Raw genomic sequence first — 26,977 nt, forward strand, 5'->3', positions numbered from 1 at the left:
CAGGCCTAGGTTGGGGGGCCTGCCTGACCACATATTTCTGACTTGGGGTTCATGAGGTCACATTGGGTGGCTTCAACAATAGCGATGCAAGTTCATTATTCATACATATGTATATATATATATATATATATTCATTGAAAAAACCATAGGTTATAGACCATATATAGTTAGGAATTAGCATTTACAAAACCTTGAAAATTCACTGAAAAAACCATAGGTTATAGACCATATATAGTTAGGGATTAGCATTTACAAAACCTTATTTTACTCACACAAAACCATTGAAATTCCATATATAGTTAGTTGTACTAACTATATATCACGCACCCGCAATCCACTGCTGATCATGTCACATATTACATCATTCATGACATGGTCAGTGACATCACTGATGACATCACTGATGACATCTCAAATGACATCACTGATGACATCTCAATGACATGACTGATGACATCACTGATGACATCTCAAATGACATCACTGATGACATCTCAAATGTCTTACATATTGAAGAATGAGTGGATGTATAAGTGTCTGGATGAAGGATTTAGTAGGTGTGTGACTGACTGTATGAGTGAGTGATTAAATGTGTGTCACTGAGTGCATGGGTTAGTCAGTAAACTGTCTTAATTTGTGCATCATTATGTCTGTTGTTCTGTAAACTGCTGCATGTGTTGATCAGTAGCTATATGAGTAAGTATATGGGTTATTGATTGGTTGCCCAAGTATTTGTATGGGAGACTGAGTGTGTGTGTGGGTGGCTGGGAGGTGTATGACTCTGTGCATAGATGTGTAAGCAGTTGATTCACTAGATATATGGATTCAAAAGTGCATGTGGAAACAGGTGTATGGGCGGTTGACTGAGTGCATTGGTGAGTGAATGGATATCTGAGTGCTACATGTCAAAGTAAGAACATATGTAAAACACAGTACATGTGAGAGTTGACATATATAAATAACTGTGCATAAGAGTCCGTGAATGTGTGAGTGGCTGTATTGATCATTGTGAACTTGTATCAGGGATTGTAAAAGAGAGTAAATATGTGTTAGTATATGTTTGAATAAGTAAGGTATGTATAACTGTATAGTTGAGGAAATGGAGGTGTAATTGATTCTTTGCATGACTGAGTAGGTGTGTGAGTAACTCCATGGATGAGTGACAGTCTGTGAGTGTCTGTTTACACTGAGTGTATCTAAGGTTATTTTAGAGTCTGAAGAAGTTCATCGTATTATCACATGAATGATGTCATCAGTGATGTCATCAGTAATGTCAAATGAGATGTCATCAGTGATGTCATCAGTGATGTCATTTGAGATGTCATCAGTGATGTCATCAGTCATGTCATTGAGATGTCATCAGTGATGTCATCAGTGATGTCATTTGAGATGTCATCAGTGATGTCATCAGTGATGTCACTGACCATGTCATGAATGATGTAATATGTGACATGATCAGCAGTGGATTGCGGGTGCGTGATATATAGTTAGTACAACTAACTATATATGGAATTTCAATGGTTTTGTGTGAGTAAAATAAGGTTTTGTAAATGCTAATCCCTAACTATATATGGTCTATAACCTATGGTTTTTTCAGTGAATTTTCAAGGTTTTGTAAATGCTAATTCCTAACTATATATGGTCTATAACCTATGGTTTTTTCAATGAATTTCAATGGTTTTTTAATAGCAAATATCAAAACCTTTACAATGTATTCTTCTTTAAATCGAAAAATATTTTTTACATGTTTTTAATACAATTTTTTTTAAATTATTTTTATTGTTTCGCTCCCGGTACGCGAACCGGTTAGCTTCCCGTTAGCTCAATTCGGAGCCGCGACCCGGTCCGCGAACCGGTAAACGTTCCGTTTGCGCAACTGTCGCGTCAGCATGACAACATCGTGACGCGTCGCGTCAGCATGACGTTTCGCGTTCTCGCGTGATACGTCATATGACGTGCTACGTTAGCGTACCCGGAAGCGCAGCGGTACGCGAACCGGAAGCGATCCGGGGCGCGGCGCCGACCGCGTAACGTAAACACAGCAGGTCATGTGACTCGGTAATAACACTTTTCATTGGTTCATTTCACTTTTGGTTTCCTAATGATGTAATACTAGGTCATGTGATCTAAAATGAACACTTTTCATTGGTTTAGAACTTTTGCTTTTCCCAAATGATGAAAACCCCTCCTTCTTTCCTCACTCTGACTTTCATCTTGGTGAGAGAAAGACCCTTTATTTACACTTTGACATGGCTTCATTAGTAGCTTCAGCTGGTTCTAACCCACCACCTCCACCAAATCCAAAGAAGAGAGGACCACCTGCTGAAGTAATTTTGCAAGAAGAGGAAGAACAGGAAGAGGAGGAAGAGGAGGAAGAGCCAAGGTTTTTGCCAGAGGAGCCCAGGAGGTACAATCGAAAAGAGAATTACATTTGGCAATTCTATAGATTTCCTGAGGGGCAAAAAAAAGTGAATGCACGCTACGTGTTTTGCCGTATATGCGGTGATAGATTGTCAAGGGGAACTGAAAAAAAATACAGTTACGGCAATCACACTATGCATCGGCATATGAGTAGGTGGCACCCAAATAATTATAGTGCTGCCCAGCTACGTGATGAGCAACAAAATCCCCTCCCAATGGCAAGAAGATCGGTTGTTCCAGAGGTGTCGGGACCAGAGGCGAGGGAGATGATCCCAAACATTCAAATGTTGTTTGGGCACGTGAAGCAAGTGTGCGTGCACTGCGGCGATTTCATCTGCTACAGGGAAAGTAGCATCATTTTGATTATGAGAGCTATTCAGAATCATGTTAATGTTTGTCCGAGACGCCCCAAAAAATAAATTCTTTTTTTTTGTTGCTCCTGTTGAGCCCTTTACAATGGATCGTTTTTGTTTCCCCCCCCCCAAAAAAAACCAAAGAAAATATAAAAACGTTCAGAAAATACAAAAAAAGTAAAAAAATGTTCAAAAAATACAAAAAAAAATATAAAACAACAAAAACATTAAAAAAAAGTTCTTTTCAGAACTACCTCCCCGTTATAAAAAAATTGGTAGAATATTTGGAACTCTGCCAACCTCTATTTCTCTTAGTTCGCTCCCCGGAGCGCTACCCGGTACGCGTACCGGAAGCTAACCAAAAAAAATATTTTTTAAAAAAAAGAACAGTAAGTATAAGGTAAGCAAACAGACAGTTATGTGAAAAGAAAGACAGCTCTAGGGAGTAAACAAGAGATACTGTTACCTACAATCCACTGCTGATGATGTCACATATCACATCATTCATGACATGGTCAGTAACATCATCAGCAGTGGATTGCGGGTAACAGTATCCTTAGTTTACTCCCTATAGCTGTCTTTCTTTTAACATAACTGTCTGTTTCCTTCCCTTATAGTTACTGTTCTTTTTTTAAAAAAATTTTTTTGATCAGTCAGAAACAGTGACATTAATAGAAACAGAGAGAGTGAACAAGAGTGAAGAACTATGGTCCTCCTCAGCCACCCTCAGAAAACCAAGGGGGTCAAGATACATCTACCGTGCCCCCTTCTACCCATTCTGAACATTATTTGCCCTCCATCTTGTATCTTGATTCGACCGAAACACAAAATGGTGGACTCCCGTAACGCTGCTGGTTTGCGAACCGGGCCACTTCCCGGGAAGCGGTCCAAAAAAAAAGGTGGGAAAGTAATTCACAGACACTAAGAGTAATAGAGACGGAGTGAGTGAACAAGACTGAGGAACTATGAGAACAGAGGGACTGAGAAAAAGAGTGGAAGGAGTTGAGTAAGTAGGTAATAGAGAAAGGAATGAGGAAAGTAGCAAAGGCAGGAAACTGAGGGTTAAAGAAGTGAAGCAGTGGATCTAATAGTAGGTGAATGTGATAGAAATGTAACGAAAAGAGTACAACTATTTACCTTATAATTGCCGTTAAATTACTCACTTTTTATTTTTATACTTTCAATCTGTGAAAGAGAGAACCAACATTTGAAAAATATTAAAACATGTATTTAAAAATTACAAAAGACAAGGGAAAAGATTGAAGGACAAATAGTTTTTCAACAACTTTGACACTGACAGAAGCTTCTGCTTCTCCAGGTCCCCTACACAGTCCTAAAGATATACATTTTAAACTAACAGTATCTTGATACAGATGAAGTGAGGCCTATCTTAAAACATGGTGCATCTTTTGCATTGCTCTTGTTTCAGAAAAGTGTCGCTTCAGGATGCCAATAACATGTCTCCTATCCAGAGGTTTGTTTGAGGTGAGGCCTACTCAGAGTTCAAGATGAGATTTACACTTGTTGAAGTGTACAGAGGAGATAATATCTGTGAAAGTCTACCAATGAAGTGAGTCATGTCCACTGCACTCTTCAACAAAGTAGAAACCTCCTATGTTTCCCTGGACAGACCTAAACTTGATCTGCACAATGTGATTCGTAATGATAGGAAACACAGGTGATGTAATTGAAATACGTGCAATTTATTTTGCTCATTTCTCAATCACATCACTTGCGTTTCCTTTGCTTAGGTATCTCATTGTGCAGATGTAGTCTAGCATATGAAAGAATACGCAGAAGTGCAGCACTGCATGCAACAACTTTGACACTTACAGAAGCCTCACCTTCTCCATGCCTCCTACTCAGTTCTACATATACATCATAAATGCAAACAGTACAGAATTAATTATACATGTTAAATGGTTTATTTTTGCTGTTCTCAGAATGTATCAAAATTCACTAAAAACAGTGACTTGAAGGTATTCATCATGTAACAGCGGGGAAAAAAAAACACAATCAAAATGATTGTGTTTAAAAAACCCATACAACATCAGAAATCAAAATTCAGAACTCCTTAAAGTTAACTTACTTTCCATGACGTCCAAGGATGTCCTATGAACAGCTTACACTCTTTTGTGCTGTTATTACTTTCAGCCCGCCACTTTCTGAAAGAAAATCTCCATCGTTTTTAAAAACACGTTACATGCAATAAATGACTTCTTGCTCTCTACCACAATTTTCCACAAGGCCAAATCTTGTCAGAGCCATTGATAACTCTTGGATTTCTTGTAAGCCAATCCCGTCATTTGGCATTTCCGCAACTTTCAGAATTAAAATGTTGAAGATCATTTTCACAATCCTGGAATAGTAATATCTTCCCCTTCTTGCTCAGTCATGTTCTACTTTTCCTATGACACTGATACAAGCAGACTTACACTACCCCTATGACTACTACAATTATTTAATTCTCTACATCACTTTTAATCACAAAGCAATGTAAAACAGTAGACAGCATTGCAGACTTACATTCCCTCTACTCCATGTTTTGATTGGCTGCTTCAATTAGTTTATAAAAAGAAACAGTTTTTCTGAACTCATTCAAAGTGCACGTATTTCTCCATAATGTCCAGTCCTATGGTTAGAAGTTATGTCTCTGAACTACACTTATCCTCAAGGCCAAATTATGTAGGAGCCATTAGAACTTCTTGAAATTCCACAGAGCACATCCCGAGATTCTTTCCCTAAAATTTTGGTTTTAAAAACACCAGGTAAGAGTTTTTAAGTTCATACGGCAATTTTTTTTTTAAAATTAAAACAGAATCATTGCAGAATGACCAGCCATTTCTAGACTTTAAATAAGCTGTGTAATGTCCTGATGTTATTGAAGGGCCGTCATGATATATAATTGCTGCAGTTACAAAAGTCCTTCCTGATATTGACAACTGCGAAGCTACAAAATTTTTAATTAAAGTTGTCAATTTTGTTCCATCAGGCCTACATCGTTGGAACATTAAAATGACATACTGGCCATATGTTCGTATAAATAATGTGGACATCATTTCAGATTTACATTGGCTACACTCCATGTTGTGATCAGCTGCTTTTACTAGCTTATTAAAGGAGACTGATTTACTGTCTGGCAAAGTTAAATATATAAATCTTTCTGAGTCTACACTAGTAGTACTTGATACCATACAGTTCTCGCAGTCATGCTGCCATTGATAAGAAAGCCCAAACAGCTGATCTACATCTACACCTTCAGCATGTAATACATCAAGAATATACATTAAAAACTCCTGACAATCTTGCTGAATATTTTGAGAGAATTGTGTTTGGCCTGAACATCTGTCTAACAGATTTCGAATTTCAGACACACTTTCTATGTTTCTTCTATCAGTGGTACATTTCTCTAACACAGAATTTAACAAACTGCAAAATCTTTGATCAGAATTGACCACAATCTCTTCTTTTACATTTTTTAGAGAAAATAAAACATTAACCACTACATTAGCATAGCAGTTGACACCAGAACTGTTTTCAAACTGAAAACCAACAACATCTTCAACAGAATCCTTTTTGTTTCTGCTTGTAATTTTAGGTTCATTGACTTTTTGTCTTTTTGCTACAACCTCCCCAGTATTGTTCTCATTTCTTCGTTTCCGGCCTACCACACGTTTCTCAAACAAAGGATACTGAGGCAAATGTGGCGCATACTCTCTTCTTAACCTATTGTATTCCTTAACACAATCTAGATCCGCACAAATGTTTGTGACATCACACTCAATCAAGTACAATCCCGATAAAGTTCTAACTCGTGACAATGCCACATATGCCATACCCTCCTTGAACACAGAACTGCCAATATTCACCAATGCACTGTCTACGCTTAAACCTTGCGATTTATGAATTGTCACCGCATATGCCAAGCAAACAGGAAACTGCTTACGGCGAACATATAAGTCTTTTACAAGCAAAAATCTAGCAGAACAACGAGCAATTAGCTGTACTTCCTCAATGCCATCAAATTTAATTTTTAAAAATTCAATTCCATCTCTATTTCTGTATTTCACAAAATCAACAACATTACCCATTGATCCATTTACCAGACCTCTTTCAACATGTAAATTCCTTCTTAAAATTATACGGCAGTTCAAGCACACATTCAGAGTCTTTTCAAAACCTGCAGTTTTAGATATACTCTTCTCTAATGAATCCAATTTTGTTTTCAGATTCTCAGACAAAATAATTGTTGATCCCATATGCTCTACTCTATCAATAGCTTCCAGTTTCACAATCTCTTGCTTTTCTAAATGCAACATTTTGTTGTTAAATTTGGCACATTCTGCAAGAGTTGGCATCAAACATATTCCAGATTTCTTCTCAGTAATTTTCTGAAAAATATTCTCAGGCACAACATCTTGTTCTGGATATAAATTTGACAGTAATCGTGCATGTAAAGCTTCTTTCCCATGCTCGGTCACTTTTCCAATTCTAACATCTTGTAGAATAGTCTTGTAAACTTCATCCTTCGCCTGACGCATATTTTCATGCAGTTCAGCATAATTGAAGTTTAACCATATATTGACGTTGCCAATGCTGCCTAGGCACTTCCTGGTATCTTCATGCGTGAGCATTTTGAACACAGGTTGCCCTTTCACTGGTGTCAGCTGCAAAAGATCTCCGAAAACAATGATGTGTTTGCCACCAAATAACACATCATACTCTGTTTTGAGAACTTCTTGCATCCTCAAATGCACAAAAGCAAGCATGACATTGGAAACCATGCTTACTTCGTCAATGATAAGAAGTTTCATTTTCCTCAAGATTCTTGAAACTTCAAAACAAGCATCTCCAGATAGCTTGTGATATTGTAATTTGTTGTCATGCTCCACTGGCAGCATCAGTAAACGATGTAAAGTAATCCCTTTAATATTATGTGCTGCCAGTCCAGTTGGAGCAGTGACAACACAAGACAGCGATGACTCTGTCCTTTCCTGCAAATAGCATGAAATTGCTTTAATGAGGAAACTTTTTCCAGTTCCCGCTTCTCCACTCACGTACAGTCGGACAGGCTTCAACGACGTACATGAGCACTCTTTCTTATCATGACTTAATCCATGATCAATTTGCATGGTAACTTCGTCATATATTTTCCTCTGCTCAACGTTAAGTTGTCTTTCCAACTCTTCTAAGTTAACCGCATCCTCCTGAGCATGTGCCATGGCTCTTTCCACTTCATTCATAGCAGTGGCAGCTTCATTTTCAATAACAGGTCCTCCTAGTGGATCCTGACTCAATGAAGCAGAACTCTGACTGTCCTGAGAACTGTCTCTGGCAATCTCGGCTGCAATCGTTGCTTCCTGCTCAATTTCCGCATTCAACATTTCTACATATTTGGGAAAAGCAGGACATTCTATGGTCTCCTTGGCGGCATTGAAAGAGTCTTCGTAACAGAGGAAATCTCCAAGCAGTTCCTCTTCTGCACGCCAAGGCTTGAAAAGTTGCAAAAGTGCTAAATAGAAAAACTCCTTTTTTTCAGGAGATTCGCCACTCAATTTTCGATGGTTTACCAAGTGGCATTTTCTTTGCTTGACCAGACATCCCTCACTTCCTATTACAGCATACACTCCTTTCTCAGTATCTTCTTTGATGTTCCTCTTGAATATGTAATTTTGCAGAACCTCATACAGACAAACATTCTCGAGGTGACTGCTTCGATTTGGAAAATATGTATCCAACATGTTTGTCTTCAAAATGTCGGTACTGTTTGGCTCCTTTTCCGCCAAATACTCAATTTCCCGCACAGGTTTGAGAACTCGATTACGCGTTGCAGCAAGACCAAGACTCGCCCAAACGATACTCCTGGACTTGGCATAGAGACTTGCTGAAGACAACCGGTCAGAACATTCGTACGCTCCGATTTCTCGATGCGACAACATCTTCAGACTGAAACTGTACAACTTCTTGCTGAGGCTCTTTTCATGGGAAATGTCCTCCCACATATCCTTCAATTCTGTCTTCTCTTTTTTGGTGATGTAAGACGTCACATACCGAGCCACAGCCATACAGTTATCAGCCACAAACTGTATATCCATGTTAGCATTCCACATGGACAAAATCACCGGGTTGTAGTCGTTGATGTACTTGGACTCTTCGTTCCTCTTCAAATTGTAAGTGTTTTTAGGTGATTTCTTCATGACATTGTGTCGCAGCGAAGACATCAAACTGTTTACTCTTCCTTTATAAATCACCGGTCGTGGAAAGCCGAAACGACATTTAGTGTAGAACTTGTCCTTGTTTCGGAATTTACGACGGCAGTACTTTCCACATCGATGGCTTTGGAAACGCAGAACTTTTTCTCTTAGGCTTTTCTTCTCCTTTGCGTTTGGAACAGCACACGTAGAATACTGTTGGATGAAACTCATCACTGAGTCTTCTGGATCCGTTCCAAATTTAGGTGCATCCTTGATCCACAGCAACATATGTATATGAGGAGCACCTCTTGCTTGGTACTCTTTTCTCCAGAAGAAATCCAACACCTCTCCAAGAGGTGGATTCTTCTTATTCATGATGAAAGACATCATAGCTTCAAATCTATGATTGAAGTACCTACATACATTGACTGGATCCAAAGAGCACAGTTCTCCGGGTGTCTTGAATTCGATGTTATCTACGTTAGCATTTGCCTCTCGTAGAAATTCAAGTAAGTCTTCCCAGCCATACTCGGCACAGCTCAGAGTGAGGAACCATGTGGGAGTACCTAAGTTCCTCAGCATACATTTTAAATCACCATGACGACGGTACCAGTACTCATTAGTACCACGCTGACACGCCATGAGATTAATCAGGTGAGAATCCAAAATACTGTCTTGGACATTGACTTTATCCATAAAGTCACTTGCCGAGATGTTTTGCATGTGTATACCACTTTTCAAGATGTGGTTCACTGCATATGACAGTCCAGACAGATCGCTTTCAAACAGGAGATGAAACAAATAAGGAATGCATTGTCGAAACCTAGCATCTCCTGCATACAATCGCAAAGTCCGGTATTCAGAAGCAGGAATTTGATGAGGTCGCTCATCATATCTTCCTCCCTGACCTGTTGGAAAAAGCTGTGGGAAACACCGAGCTTCCAAACTTTCCTCCCAAACACTAATGGGACTCCCTTTGGCTTGTTTCATTTGAAACAACTCAATAGCATTCCCCATGACTTCCTTGGAATGCAAAGGATGAACACTATAATGTTCATATATTTCTTCACTAGTAGAGGGTTCTACTTTCTCAATTTGACCAGCACACAAATCGCTATCCTCTTCCTCACTTACTTCCTCTTCTGCAACATATACATTCTTATAGTATTTATTATTTTTTTTCAAATACAATGTTGCCTTTTTAACTTTCCTAACATCTACTAAATCTTGCCATATTTTCTTATTCTTTGTCGGAACCCCATTAACTAAGATAACCAGAGGTTCCTCTTCCACTTTTTCTACTCCAATTGTGTTAATGTTTTTCTTCAAATCTAGAGGCAAATAAACAACTCTTCCCTTTAATCCTCTCTGTAAATCTGATGGAGGCAATTTCCCTGTCTTTGGCTCCATTCTTACAATAGCCTGAAAGGGATGGATACTTTGAATCAAAATAGATTCATAAGTATTTAAATCCTTCAATTCAGAAGGAATCTCAACCAATTCCAGATTATTATGAACTGCTCTAGCAGGCATCTGGTTTTGATTTAATTTGCAAGAACAATAAGTACACACACGTTGATCCAATCCCAAATCAAAACAATTTTCTACCATCAAGTATGTTGCAAAATCCTTCCATTCACTATTATTTTCCCTTTCACTTTTTGCATATAAATCCACTAACTTAGTCTGATTCTTATAATAAGTGCGTCGACAACACACACAAGTGAAATTCGGCCTCTCACTTGATTTCACCTCAAACGTCGCAATTTCCCTCTGGAAATTATCTGTACTGGAAACCTGTACACTATCTTCCACAAGACCCTCTTCTTCTTGCTCAATTTCAACATTCTCCTCTTTACTTCCAAAGTAACAAAACTCAATTTCTTCACATATATTCTTCACATCTATTTCTGAACCATGAAAAAGAGCAGCGCATAATTGTTTAAGCATAATTGCTGGACTCTTAGCATAATACAACATTCTAACTAATTTCCTCACTTTGTTATGATGCACTGCTAGCATCCTGAAATGATGAAAAACACTCTGGCATACTCTCCTGGAAAGACAAGCCAGTGAATGTCCATGCAAACCTGTCACTTCACTTACTCTGCAAGGATCTAATTCTTGCAACAACATCATTTTCTGCTTCAAACTTTTCTTATTAAATGACCGTACAAAATCACAAAGCAAATTGATGGAATCCTGTCGCACACTGCAAATACTACTACACTTCCAGGTGTACACAGGACCCTTAGCACGTCTTCCTAAAACCTCATTACCTAACACCTCTTCTGCCTCTGTTGTCACAAGTTTTTCTTTTTCAACTGGACAACCATCTTTCACTTCATAAGCACGACCACTGGTGTCAACTGCATGCACCAAATCATTATCCTGGAAATAACTCTCCTCATTAAAAAATGCCTCACAGCTTGAACTATGCATCCATTCTCCAGAAAAAACTTCACAAAAATTACTACGATTAACTATTCTCTTCCATCTACTATTTCTTTTGAAATCAAAAATTGCCTTGTTTAGCTTCCTAATTCTATTGATTATCAAAATAAATAACTTACGTTTAATTTCAAATGCCTGATCAATAACTTTCTCAACTTTTTTTTTTGTCTTATAAAAAACTAGTTTATGTTGACCTTTCTTAATATTTTTTAACAAATTGCCAATTATCCTGTTCCGGAACATTCGTTTACGAATCTCCCTAAACTGTTGTTTCCTTCTACTATCATGCACAGAGTTATCTCTTGCTCTAGCAGTAACATTTTTCATTGGCCTTTCTTTTCCATTTGATTTCCTTCTCGTTTTATGGACTGAAACATTTTCTGTAGTAATATTTTTTTTATTACACATATTTCTTATAAAGTGTTTTGTGCTCTTACCCGGTGCTTTCTTCGTGACTTGACAAATCTTTTTGTTAGAGGACTGCTGCGTATTATTTTTCACCTGCTGTCTTTGACGTTTTGCAGCCTTTCTCTGTCTTTCTATTGTAGGCATGGTGAAATCTTGAAATGATCTGCAGTTGAATCTGTGGAAAAATATAATAAATAATGTTATTAACCATTATTACCAAACAGTAAATCAGTAACAGTGATAAAAAACTTAACACACTACTTGACATTTTAATTAGAAGATTTTTTAGTCGTTGGCAAATTTACAATACAGAAATACCAGAAAAGAAATGACATTTATATTTATGTTACCTATGCTATTTTATATGTGAATCTGATCTAATTTTATGAGCATATTTTAATATTTTATTGAAGACACTACACATAACCTGCTTTTGAAGGTGTCTTTATTTTTAAATTAAACGGTTTCCTTTTTACTTTTTATTAATTATAAATTTTAAAAATAAATGTTTATATTTCCAAAGGCTCAAGCAGGTCAGCTTCCCATCCTATATCATATAATTCGGACAAATCTGCATCCTCATCACGCTCTTCTTCATCCTCAGGATTTAAATCATCCAATGGATCAACATCCACTGATGTTTCAATTACAAGTTCAATGATGAGGTCAAAATCAACTGATTGCAGATTGTCGCTCATGTTGAGGTTGTCTTTATCTTTAAAGAAAGATAACAACAATGAGATGTTGCAGAGTAAGAGACAAATCTCACAGATTATAATAGTAAAATTGTTTAACAAGAGTAACATTTTGCAGCTATTATTTAGCCATGTCCAGCGATGCTGAGCAGGTGAAGCCTAGGTCTAATTTTTCACTGAACAGGACTCATCTGTTCTTAACCTTGGATAAGCCTCACCGACTCTGTGTCCCCTGCACATACTTAAATGTAAAGGGGCAGATTTATGTTAAATGGCACATCCCCAGGCATGCACCAGTTAACGTGCACCACTGCTCTGCCACCCATGGTGTGCCGCATTTACAATCAGATAGGAGAAACCTGTGTCAAAACCCTGCACCTGCTTGAAGCAGGCATAGGTCTTGACGCAACATTGTGGAGATGGTGCACCCCTGAGCCTTGCTGGAGCTGCATCGCACTTGCGATACAACTCCAGCAATGCGCCACCTTAACGGCACAGATGCGTCAAGCATCTGTGCCGTTTTTGCCCCATGCTGCGCCGCATTGTAAATGCAGCACACCATGGGTGGCGGAACAGCGGCGCAAGATGACTGGCACATCCCTGGTGATGCACCAGTCATCATAAATCTATCCCTAAGCTTCTTATCTTGTTAGAGATGAACTGCCATATGTATCATCAAAATATTTTGCATTTCCTAAATAGCGAATTTTAAGGAATAAATAGCGATTCTTTACCATTCCTAATTTGCGATGAGCAAATTGCTAATTGCAAGTTACCCATTCATTTCCATGGGCTAGGAGGCTCATAGGAATGAAGGTTTAATTTGCGATTAGCAATTTGCTCATCACAAATTAGGAATTTTTCCAAGGGTGCAGGGGTGTCTCAAGAACACCCTGCTGCACCCCTGAAAAAGAAATTTGGGGGCATATGGCACACATACATGCCCTAAGGGCATGTGTTGGCGTCATATGGGACCTTTTGTTTTTTTTAAAAAAAGCTTTTTGAAAAGAATTCACAAATTACCACCAATTTACCACAATAGTTTCCAAATCCTTAATGTCATTTTTTACATATTTTTTGTTTGATACATTGCATTTAAGTAGTCACAAAATTTGCAAATCCTTCAGTGCAATTGCAAAATAAGGAATAGCAAATTTTGCTACTCCTTATTTTGCATCAAACTTGTTTGATACATACCATTTGTCTAATTAACATTCGCAAAGGCCAAAATTCGTAGAATTTTGATCTTTGCGAATGCTAATTAGCTTGATACATATGGCCCCAAGTGAGGCCTGTCTTACGACATGGTGCATCTTTTGCATCACTGCTGCATCGGTTTCATGTGGTACGTTTTTTTTACACCATGAAATATCTGCCTAAATGCATCAATTTGTAATGTTGTCGCCTCATAGCAAATCTTTTGCACCACCGCTGCATCATAAAAGTGACGCACAGTGGCACAAAAGAGGCATACACCTATCATAAATCTGTCCCTAGCATTTTAAATGATTAATCCAGGATGACGATAAAGTGTGGCCTATCCAGAGGTTTGTTTAAGGTGAGGCCTACTCAGGATTGCAGATTAAAGTTACGCTTGATGAAGAATACAGAGGAGATAATACATGTAAAGGCCTACCAATGAAGTAAGTAATGTGCACTTTATTGCGCCAGTCATCATAAATGTATCCCTAAGCTTCTTATCTTGTTACAGATCAACCACCATATCTACCATCAAACTATTTTGCATTTCCTAAATAGCAAATTTTAAGGAATAAATAGGAATTCTTTACTATTCCTAATTTGCAATGAGCAAATTGCTAATTGCAAATTACCTATTCATTTCCATGGGCTAGGAGGCTCATAGGAATGAAGGTTGCAATTTGCGATTAGCAATTAGCTCATCACAAAATAGGAATTTTTTCAAGCGTGCAGGGGTATCTCAAGAACACCCTGCTGCACCCCTGAAAAATAAATTTGGGTGCATATGGCACACCTACATGCCCTAAGGGCATGTATGGGCGTCATATGGGACCTTTTGTTTTTTGGAAAAAAATGCTTTTTGAAAAGAATTCGCAAATTACCACAAACTAGAAGTTGGTGGTAGTTTCCAAATCCTTAATATCATTTTTTACATATTTTTTGTTTGATACATTGCATTTAAGGAATCGCACATTTTGAATTAAGGACATTTTAAGTCATTTCCACATGTGCAGTGTTTTCAAATTATGATTTGAAAATCGTTTTTGGGGAAAAGTAATGGTTTGCAAATTTATGACAAGGACATAATGGTGTATGCTTCTCTATAAGGCATTTCAGTGTCTCTGATGTCATTTTTCCCATATTACATTATAAGACCTTTCCCCATGGAGCACATTCCTTGTAAATATGCTCCCACCTGTGCATGGCGAATTTAGATTTTGACTGTTTGAGTCACATAGCCATGTTAAAAGTGACCCAAAAAAATTGCAAACGTTTTAAAAAAACACATTCATGTGTCTTAAGGACATTTTAAGTCATTTCCCCATGGACAATGTTTTCTAAGTGGCGCAAAAGAGGCATACACCTATCATAAATCTGTCCCTAGCATTTTAAATGATTAAATCAAGATAACAATAAGATGTGGCCTATCCAGAGGTTTGTTTAAAGTGAGGCCTACTCAGGATTGCAGATTAAAGTTACGCTTGATGAAGAATAAAGAGGAGATAATACATGTAAAGCTCTACCAATGAAGTAAGTGATTTCTACTTCATTGCGCCAGTCATCATAAATGTATGCCTAAGCTTCTTATCTTGTTAGACATCAACCGCCATATGTATCATATAACTATATTGCATTTCCAAAAAAGCGAATTTTAAGGAATAAATAGCGATTCTTTACCATTCCAAATTTGCGATGAGAAAATTGCTAATTGCAAATTACCCATACATTTCCATGGGCTAGGAGGCTCATATAAATGAAGGTGCAATTTGCGATTAACAATGTGCTCATCACAAATTAGGAATTTTTCCAAAGCTGCAGGGGTGTCTCAATAACACCCTGCTGCACCCCTGAAAAATAAATTTGGGGGCATATGGCGCACATAAATTTTAACAACATTCTTTTACCTCAAAAACGATTTTCAAATCATAATTTCAAAACACTACACATGGGAAAATTACTTAAAATGTCCTTAAGACACATAAAAGCGTTTTTTGATTGCCTTTCCTGCATGGTTGGGTCACTTTTAACATGGCTATGTAACACAAACATTCAAAATCTAAATTTTCCATGCACATGTGTGAGCATGTTTACAAGCAATTTGCGCCACAGAGAAAGGTCTTACACTAAAATGAGAAAAATAACATCAGGGACAGTCAATTGCCTTATAAAGAAGCATACACCATTATGTCCTTGTCATGAATTTAAAAACAATTCCTTTACCCCAAAAACGATTTTCAAATCATAATTTCAAAACACTGCACATGGGAAAATGACTTAAAATGTCATTAAGACACATGAAAGCGTTTTTTGATTGCCTTTCCAGCATGGTTGGGTCACTTTTAACATGGCTATGTAACACAAACATTTAAAATTTAAAATTACCATGCACAGGTGGGAGCATATTTACAAGCAATTTGCGCCACAGAGAAAAGTCTTACATTAAAATGGGAAAAATAACATCAGGGACAGTCAATTGCCTTATAAAGAAGCATACACCATTATGTCCTTGTCATAAATTTAAAAACAATTCCTTTACCTCAAAAACGATTTTCAATTCATAATTTCAAAACACTGCACATGGGAAAATTACTTAAAATGTCCTTAAGACACATAAAAGCGTTTTTTGATTGCCTTTCCTGCATGGTTGGGTCACTTTTAACATGGCTATGTAACACAAACATTCAAAATCTAAATTTTCCATGCACAGGTGGGAGCATATTTACAATCAATTTGCGCCACATAATTCATAATTTTCTCCTTAAAGCACACTATTCTCTATCTAAGTTAAAGAAATATTTTCTCACCTTAGCAAATACTTTGAGTTTGAAAACAGTCTCAGAAACACACCAATTTGTCTTCAGCAGAGCAAAAGGTATGCACTCCAGAGTCTGCAGCTATCAAAAGCACAGAAATGCTGTAATTCTTCACACATATTTCTCATGTCACCCAATCAAAACTCTTCCCTCACTTTTTTTCAAATGAAAACCCTTCCCCCCTCTGCCCTTTCTGTCTTTTCTGCATGGCAACCACCTCATTGGAAGACTTCTGGTGTTTGCAAGTTCACACAACTTTGTTGCAATTGAACTCTGAACTCTCAGTGCACCTGCATATCCAGTGCATTCTTTCATTTAATGATTTTTTATTGACCATTCAAAATACATCTTTCAAAGAACACATCCGTGCACCCTAACTTTCTGTTTCCAGCAATCAAAATCCACCAATCACTGTTACTGCTTCATGAACACAGAAACTCCACAGTTTTTTTCATTTTAAACTCTCATTTTTTCAACTGCCATTTCATTGCCACACTTCATCTGACTGCAGGAGAACCTTCTCTCACCATGTTTTCTGTCTGGATTGTTGGACATAGTTATATTCACTGGGCTCAAAGGTACGTTGAAAACAGGAAATTACCTAACCTCAATTTACAAGATGTGGAAATTAAGTGGTTTGGCCACAGAGGATTAAAATGTCACCAATTGATACCATTGGTGAAAACCTTTATGCATTTGCCCAAAACTGACCTGTTAATTGTGCACTGTGGAGGTAATGACTTGGGCACTTTGACTGGTGTAGGTCTGGAAATGCTTTTAAAGGACACCTTTGAGCAATTAATGGCACTTTTTCCTCAGACTGCCTTGGTATATTCAAATATATGCCAAAGACAGAAATGGAGGTGGTCAAACCAATTTTGTCCACAAATTGAGAAGTCGAGGAAGCATGTAAACAAATCTGTTTCAGCTTACATGAGAGACCATGGAATGGGCTCCCTGTACAACAATAACGTGCGTTACTACATGCAAGATATCTACAGAGGAGATGGAGTTCACTTCTCAGATGAGGGCAACAGAGTTTTCACTCTGAATTTAAGAATGTGCATTGGTACCTACTTATAAGTACCTAAATGTACCATAAACCCAAAAGCTCTTCTCAGAGCTACCCTACATCTAATCACTCACAATTATTATTTTACTCTAACATTTTCACTAATTTTCAACAAAGTACGCTCCCCCGGGCGCTACCCGGTACGCGAACCGGGAGCTAACCTCTCGAAATTTTTAAAAATTTTTTTTTTTTTTCGCACATATGGGCCTCCTCAGCCACCCTCACAAAACCTAGGGGGTCAAGATAAGTCTACCGTGCCCCCTTCTACCCATTCTGAACATTATTTGCCCTCCATCTTGTATCTTAATTCGACCGAAACACAAAATGGTGGACTCCCGGAACGCTTAAGGTTCGCGAACCGGGGCACTCAACGGTTCGCGTACCGGGTCGCTCCCTGGGAAGCGCACCATCAAAAAAGGTGGGAAAGTAGTTCACAGAAAAGCCACTGGAGACAATTTCACCAAATATAGATTAGCTCATACTACATACCAATCCCTACCATTTTCACAAATTTGATTGGAATTCCATTTAGTCATTTAGCCTGTAGACCTCTCTAAATACCCTGAGGTAAATTACTTCACAAAACACATCTGAAGTGTTGGAATTGACAACCAATGAAAATGTTACTTTCATTTTCTATTTTTTTTACCTGACATTTCATTGGTTATATACCTGAATATATATAAAGGAAGAGAAGAAAACACAGCCATTTTGACTACTACTTCTTGCTGTACATTTCAATAGTATTTTCACTAATTCCTTCAACTTCTTTCTAAAGGTAAGTTTTTATTTTTAAAACTGAAGTATATTGTGCACTATAAGTTAATATGGTAAACTTTTTCTGATAGATATATACTATCCCTCTGTAGTAGTTATAGATTTAGAGAGACTTATCTGTTATAGTTAAGGATGGAGTTAGGCTTCTCTTGTATAATTATGAATTTACTTACGTTAAATCACATACACATTTTTATATTCCTACTTCCACTCTGATACTATACACTGCCCAAAGATAAATTCACTGATAAAAAATGCCTATCTAAAATTATTCCCAACATTGCCCTATCTCTACTAATATATATTTTTTTAATTCAAATTTCAGGCAAAATGGAAGGCGAAAACCAAGTTTCTTTTGAAATGGACCTGCAAGACAGCAGCCAAGAATTGATTGATACAATTGATCAAATTGACATTGAATTTTTCGATGAAACTTGGGACAATGAACTACTGCAATGTGTACAAGCAGTAGATAACCTCCTTGCAAATGAGGACATTTTACACCCTCAGAGACTACAATGTATATTCCATGATAATTATGAAATTTCTGACAATGAAATGTTAGAAAGTTTAATGAATTATGAAACACAATCACATTAAAAAAAAATGCTTAAAAAATAAAGAAAATAAAAAATAATCAACAAAAACAACAATCAATTAACATACAGCATTTGAAAAGTCTATCATTCATTTTTCATTGCAGTACGCTGCCCAGAACGCTTCCCGGTTCGCGGACCGGGCGCTCCCCACGCAAAAAAAAATAATTTTTTTTTTTGTTTTTTTTGCCCCGCGGGGCCCTTTTAAAACCTCCACATTAAACCTAGGGGGTCAGGGAGGATCTAGTATGCCCCCTTATGGTCATTTTCGCCTTTGTTTTGGCCTCCTCTTGTCTCTCAATCCTACCGAGAGACAAGATGGCGGCCGCTCCGGACTGTTTAGAATGTTGACAGACACCGGAGAGCCAATCAGCTTAGCTACGCGAAGTTCCGGTACGCTTAAAGTCCGCGGACCGGAGCGCTGCCCGGAGCGCGCTTACAGATATATATCTTTTTTTAAACGTTAATTTCTCAAAATCCACTGGAGCACATATATTGAGACCTAGAAAAGGCACATCGGGCTACCAGTCCCTACAATTTTGCCAAGTTTCGTGCAAATCCATTCAGCCGTTCGGGCTAAAAGTGAGGCCAACCGCCCTATGGAAAACTCAATGTTAAAAACACGTTTTGGGACCCCCCTTTTTTCTCGCCCCCCCCTGGACGAACCCCCCCCAAATTTTCAGGGGCTGCTCAGAAACAAAATGTTCCATTTTCCAGAAAATTTCAGCCAATTCCGTCCTCAAACGCCAAAGTTATTAGACATAGAATTTTCAAAAATCCCATAGGGAAAAAATCCTAACTATATATACCTACTGGCGACCGCCAGTAGGTAATATATATATCATGACGCACATTGATATAATATATTCCAATATTAACAAAACACATTGACTGTTGTTGCAGGTCACTGGCATTGTGTGTGTTTAACTAGGAGGAACATGAAATCTTCCCTGACTGTTGGTCGGTCGACCACATGAGTCTAGCTGGGGAGTTTAGACTCTGCTCTATGCGGTAGACAGATGAAGGCTCTGAAAGAAGGCGATAAGCTGCAAATAGCTTAGAGATGAGGTGCAATGTGACTAGATAAGTGTGCAATAGAGATTAGAAGTGAATTTCCATGGGGCGTTGAAGTGAGACTGGGTGTGCACTCAGCAACCTAGGACTACGGTCAAGGACACTTGGAAGTTTCAAGGCTGGTGGATTCTCCAAAAGAAGAAATATTCAAAGAAGCAAGGATGAGCATGGTCATTCGGGAGAGGAGCTGTCCAGGAAGACGAAGACAGGGTAACATATGTTGGGCCACCCTTTAATTCTATAAGCCCAGGAGATGACATCAAGCTAAGATTCTAGCATGGTAGTCTCAATGCAACCTAGCACCCATAATCGAGAACCATAGCAGTCCAATAGAAAGCTCCCACAGTGTAAATTAAGAGACAAAGTTCTCCACATTCAAGCTGGTTCCGTAAGCGTGCACAAAGCTATTTGCCCTTTTTCGTAGCTGGCTCCATGCAGATAAAGAGATTGGTGCTGCAGTATCTGTGCTATCATAAAAACAAAGTGCAGGTGCTGGTGAATACAGTATCAATGAAGGATAATGATAGAGGCCACAGTCATAAGCTCCCTATATCTAATTATGCCTACTTGGTAACATAATGTAGTAGTCTGACTCCCTACTGCAGGGGTGTTTTAGTCCAAGATTCAAATCATGATGTGGCAATCTCAGGTTTTAGTTGGTATAATCTTATTAAATGGCACCAACTGAATGACAAAGTGAAGTGTCTTTAAGAAAGGGATGTCTGAATACAAATTTAAACGTTCACAATTTAAGGCTCTTTATTATAAAAACAAAATTATGGAAGTCCCAAATAAACAGAAATATTTAAAATGGTAAATGATTTGTCGGATCTAAACAGAATCCTTCAGAAAAATGAACTTTGCAACAGTTTTCATGTTTTATATATTGACAAAATAAATCAAATCAAACATAGCATTTAGGTTAGCAGTAAGCATAGTCAATCAATTCCTGTAGATAGAAACACCCATCGTTTTTCAAACCTATTCTTTCATCAATGAAGAGCGACGATGTACTCTGATATCTAAAGTAAAATCGGGGTGACCTCAAGACCTCTGCCCCATATGTCTCCAAATCATTATTACTGGAAATCAAGAGTCCTATCTTAACACGTTTTAATTAATCTCTTTCTCCAGGGATCAAGAGCTTTTAAGAATGTAGTAGTAGTCCTGCTCCTAAATAAAACAAGGGGAAGAGATCACAATCTTGAACAATTATCCTCTGATATCAATCTACAATTTTGAAAGCCTATTTAGCTCAAAAAGGGTGATGTAATCTACAGGAGACAGTCTCTCTTAATCCCCTTCAAGTCAGGCATCAGCCAGTGCAAAGTACTTTCTGTACTAGGTGACATGTGCGTAAAGGGGGACATATGACAGACATCAGCGTTGATCCTATTAGACCCATCAGCAGACTTTGACACGGTTGTCCCTAACATCTTGGTCAACCGTGTGGAGGCTACCGGCCTGCAGGGGCTGAGCACTTAGAAGGATACAGTAATTTCTTGGGAAAGTCCTCCGCAAGTCTGTCTAGCCCCTTTTAAGACTACATCAGTTCACATTGATTTCCGACCTCCTCAAGGAGTTGGGAAAGTAAGATTGCAGATTCAGCAACTATGCAGATGACTCACAACTCTTCTTTAGATTAGCAAGCACTACCACATACAAGAAGAATTTTTAGAACATTGTGCAATATATATGGCAGCGGGTGGGTAACAATTTCTTAAAATTAAGCTCAGATAAAACAGAAATTGTGATACTGAAGAGCAAATCAAATTTATTGAACCACTGAAAAGGCTATCTGAGATGGGCCTTACCCCTGTCCTCAAGACACAGGTCAAAAGACCAGGGGTTATAATAGCTAGAGCGCTTCTTCAATACTCCAATTTACAGCAGTAATTTTTAAATGTATAGTTACGCTAAACAAGATTAAAATGAATGCTTTGTACCTCACACAGACTGCTCTCAAAACCAGTCATAATGATGTTTGTCTAGTCCGGATTAAATTATGCAAACTCATACCACCCAGGCCTGCTCAGTACGCTTATACACAGGCTAGAGGTAATTCAAAATCAATCAGCTTGCATAATCTATAATTTCACAGGAAAAGCTTGTGCCATCTAGCCTTGACATCCTTACACTGGCTTCCTATAGAGCATCAAGGCAAATTTAACTTTTGTTGTCCCACTTTTAAGCATATTAATGGCCTTGGGTCCCCAAACTATGGCTAAAACGACTAAGAGGTAGTCCCCCGACTGTGAGGTTCGCTCCTCATCAAACAATTGGAAGATAATTCCAAGTTTTCTAATAAAACGAGTTAGAGGATGCAGCTTCTCACGTTTAGCACTGGTTAACTGGAAATCCCTTCCTGTACATTTATTCACGGAAAAAACGTTATGCTCTTCAGAAAGAATCTAAATGATTAGCTTTTCAAAAAAGCGTTCTTTTAAGTCTGCTTGATTTGGTTGAAATTTCCCCGAGCATCAAGAAACCATTGGTGAGTGGACACTATATAAGAGTCATTAACATGACATACATTCACTTTTATGATAACAAAACCTTAAGCACCCTCTTTTTTTTTGCCAACTCTTAGTTTAATTTCTCCTTTCCGCTCTGCTTCTATAGTTCATCCGTCTGATTCTCCTTTTCCTCCCTTGGTGCCCACATCTCAATTGCCTTATACTGTATTGCTTATTGATCCTATAGGCTTATGACCTCGTTAATTTTTTTTGCCCTGAAATTCTCTCCTTTGCTCGAATATAACAATATTAATCGTCCTCTGCATCACTATAGATGTGTTCATATTTCTCTGCACATATCCATTGTACTTCAGATATAAATGCATGTTTCTATATGTTTTTTAAACGTTTCTATGACACAGCTTTATCACACCAATTTAACAGTGTTTGCACTTTATAAAAAAGCTCAATAAATAATAATTTCAAAAAATAACGCCTATTATTCAAGCAACAGTAACTCAAATGTTTATTTTTATTATTGCATAATACATGGAAGCCTGCAATACCTGTATAAAAGCCTGCCTCTAATTTACTTATTATAGGCAACTTATGACATCTCTAGGCACCTGCAATACAGTAATTAAGTAACTGCTCAAAAATAGTAAATTATTACAGTTGAGGTCTGACATCATAACGCTACTGCCAGAACTACCAGAAAGGGTGAAAAACAGTTTCCAGAGCATAATTCAACTTGAAGTTTAAATACGGAATAGGAAACCTGGCTTTTCCTTCTGATTTTTTTTCTAAATAGTGATTATTAGAAAGGACATATTTATTCTCACATACTTTAAGCTATTCTAAGAAAGATAGAATATATCTGCTTGTTTCTACAGATTCTGAGCTACAGCGTTTGCAAGTCTAACTTTCATTAAACTGATTTTAATATCTCCTGGGTGTATTTCATTATGCAGAAGAGATTCTACTTTTATTCTTCATAATGTCTGTAAACATTTTATTTCCTTCATATTAAACAGCAAAACAACAAGGTTTGCGGAAAGGATGATGGAATGACTACATTTTATATGAAATAAACCTCCCCCTGCTGTACATAATAAGGATATTTCAATTCACCTCTGAGTAACATGACATATTAAAGGAACTCCTCATTGACTTGCAACATACCTATAATGTAAAGGGCAGGGCGTACTTTATCCCATATATAATAATTGCCAGGGCACCCAGATTCTGGCGGAAATGTAACTGTTAGATGCCCAACAAAACATTATTTTCAAAAATCTTCTGCTTTCCCTTTAGGCCTTACAAGCATTTGTAATACCAGGCACCAGCCATAACTTACCTTTTCTCCATAGGCACACCAGTGGCCATCAAGTCGGCAGTACCACACCCAGCGGTCATTTCTTCCTCTCCAACGTCTCACCTTCACATCCTTCCCTCGAATTCTCATCCTTTTGAAGTCTATGGACAGCGCTCTAAGACAGTTCCAGAAAGAAATGAGCCCCAGGAAGACATTTGCATTGCTATATATCAACACTTCAGCAATTAGTTATTTTTTTGTAACTCATGCCTTTATCACGACACTATGGGTCTTTTTGGGAGTGGTATTCCCCGGAAATATCGACGGGAATATTTTAAGGCCAAATTATTGTGGCGCAAATATTGAGGAATAAACTATTATGAAGGCAAGTTTATATAGGTAGCATAGGTTAACTACACTTAACTCTGCATATATGTACCTTGATATTTATATCACCATATATGGTTGTATGTCGGAACCATGGAGGCATTTATCAACATGACTTAACAATGTTATCTGAACCACATACGCGTCTTTACAATGTCCTTACCACGCAAGTTGTTACAACCACTTGCCATGGGGAAAGTCTCCTGGACTTTGGAATAGTATAATTTACTATTCCTACTCCAGTCTGTGCAACAGTACAGAAAGTGTTAGACTTAAAGTCCAACATCAGTCCATCAACGCTTTCTTTAAGGCAAGTCATTGTAACGGCTTGGTGGTGAAGGAATGCATCATAAAGACACATTTGTGGTACAAACTGCATTGTTCGAGCGGTGGTGTAAAGGCAGTGGAGAAAAGAATACTAAATCTATACTTCCCTATATGCACTTATCTTTTTGATATTTTGGTCCTTGGTTTTTTTGACTACAGTAGTTGTTACTCAGTATTGTCTTGCAACCTTAGGAGTGCCAGGAATACTAAGTTGGAGGGACAGGACCAAAGGAGAGCAGGGCTCAGGGTGATTACCAAAGAAGCAGTTAGAACAAGAAGTCCTCGCAGGTCGGAAGGTGAGGACATATTACTGCTGCAGCAGCAACGTTCAAACATATCAAGGGAAAATGAATAAAACAAAATAGTGTTACTTCCAAACTATATTTCAAGAGGTAACTTTGACACCTTAAACAAAGGTACAATCATAAAACTGGTAAAGGAAGTAAGGGATATAGCCTATATTAATTATTCCAACTTGTTATCGATTGAATTTAAATCACATCCATCCATGATTAAGAGAGAAGTAACAGTAACAACTTGGTCTTCACCGAAAATTGCAGAGCATATAATGACTCAACAGCAAAATGCTTGGGGCATTGAACTACAAAGGATAGAGGCCCAATGTAGGAGAGTAGGGTCTGCAATCCTATGATCACCCAGATTTTTGCTTTTTGCTGCACTGGTTTACGACTTTCCCTGGCTGTGGGCCAGCTAATCAGACCCACAGCCTAGCTGTTCTCTCTATCCAAATTGTACTCAGGTACTGAATTGGCACTGGGCCCTCTCCAAGTCCCTGTACCCAGGGCTGAGGTGCACCCAGAAGTCTCCCAGGGGCTGAAGCATGTATTGTGCCACCCCTGGACTGACTAACTAAACTGACACAACTGGCTGCACGACAGCTGGGGCAAGGTGGTGTACTCACCCTTTGCTGTAGATATAGTATACCTATATCTAACACTAAAATGGACACACAGATCTCCTATCAGTCACTCCTATGGCAGGCCTTAAAAATCCTGAAGGCAGAGTGCTTGGAATCGTGTGAGATGGTGCTCTGGCATGAGCTGAGCCTGTCTGCGGCTTTCGGGATCTATCCCTTAGCCGTTTCCATGATATCGCATACCATATACTCTTAAGTGCATTATAATCCTCGTGGTTATATGCCAACTCTGGTATCGCTTTATCAAAACATGTCGAGTAAGGTGTCATACGAATTGGAATACTAACCCCTCGCCAATTCTGGCGACGGGGTTAGCATTCCACCCTTCTAGAGGGACACGACATGTATGTAACCTCTAACCCCGGTTAAAGTCAAGCAGAGCCTCAGCTCCACAAAATGGATGCTGCCACCGAGACACAAGTCTGCCCTCCTGCTGCTGGGAGTCCTCCCAGAGCAGGAGATAAGGACAAAGGGTTTCCTGCCAGGGGCGGTGCCAGCACCGTCCCAGACAGGATTTTGTGTATCCTAGGTAGGCAGGGCTTCAGAGGAAGGTGACTGCAAGTGGCACCCCGGTGCTCACTGTGCATAGGCCGGCTGAAACCAGTTCCAGGGGCACTCCAGCCCCTGGCCTGGGGAAAGCCCGCCAAAGGAGAGGGGTGTAACCACCCCCCTCCTGGTCCCACCCATAGGGCAGGACCTAGTCGCGTGCCAGCCCCCTTTTCCCAGATAAAGGTAGGAACTGGCCCCCTTCCAAATTAGATCATCTTTGGAATCAAGACACGACTTTCTACGAAAGGACATCAAGATTTCTTCTTCAAGATTCTCCCTTGTGACTAAGGAGTAGTCACCCTGCATCCGCAGGCACCATCTTAAGAACACTGCGGTCTGCTGCAAGTCCTTCCTCCGGAATCTGACTGCCCAGCTCGACAAGACCCGGCTTCCCTGGCACCTCCGACCTCTACTCACCTCTACAGCCAAGCTGAGAACCGTGAGTGCGACGAGACCTCAAGGGACCGACTATTGCCAAGACTGCACGACTTCTTCACAGCAAGCCCGCCGAGTAATCTCCTGGCGAGTGCTTTGGGGTCCGAGAAGCCCCAACCCTGAGCAGCTCCAGCACCGAAGAGCAGCCCCCCAGCATCTCCACGATCGGCGTGGGGCCCTTCTGCTTTTTGCTGCTCACCGCGTTGTTTGGCTACTAGCCCGCTGGCTTGTGGCCTTCTGAACGACGCCCGACGACATCACTGCTGCTGGTCTGGTTGCTCCAGACTGGCCCTTGCTCCCTTCCAGAAGAGGAGCACCCCGGACCCTCCTGGTCCACTCAAGACGCCATTTTGAGTCCACCGCGTGGGCTTGAATTAGCCAAGGCTTTGTTGCCCAATCCTGGGTACTTCGACGCCGACAGCTTCATCCATCGTGGGACAGCTCGCCTCTCCATCCTGGTCGCCGACAACGCCTCCTGGTCCGTGAGATCTGCAGAGCCCAGCGTCGCCCACTC

The 26,977-nt window shown here is 39.1% G+C and overlaps 1 protein-coding gene across 2 annotated transcripts in view; it reads right to left on the minus strand.

Moving 5' to 3' along the window:
* LOC144755653 (uncharacterized) overlaps positions 1 to 26,977 on the minus strand; it is a 533,565-nt gene that overhangs the window by 197,561 nt on the left and 309,027 nt on the right. For both annotated transcript variants that reach the window (XM_078644812.1, XM_078644811.1), the window contains exon 5: positions 23,871 to 24,003. In XM_078644812.1, coding sequence (XP_078500938.1) covers positions 23,871 to 24,003 — 133 coding nt within the window. The remainder of the gene's footprint in view (positions 1 to 23,870; positions 24,004 to 26,977) is intronic.

Source organism: Lissotriton helveticus, chromosome 5_1 (genome assembly GCF_964261635.1).
Source record: "Lissotriton helveticus chromosome 5_1, aLisHel1.1, whole genome shotgun sequence".
NCBI classification, from domain to species: Eukaryota; Metazoa; Chordata; class Amphibia; order Caudata; family Salamandridae; genus Lissotriton; species Lissotriton helveticus.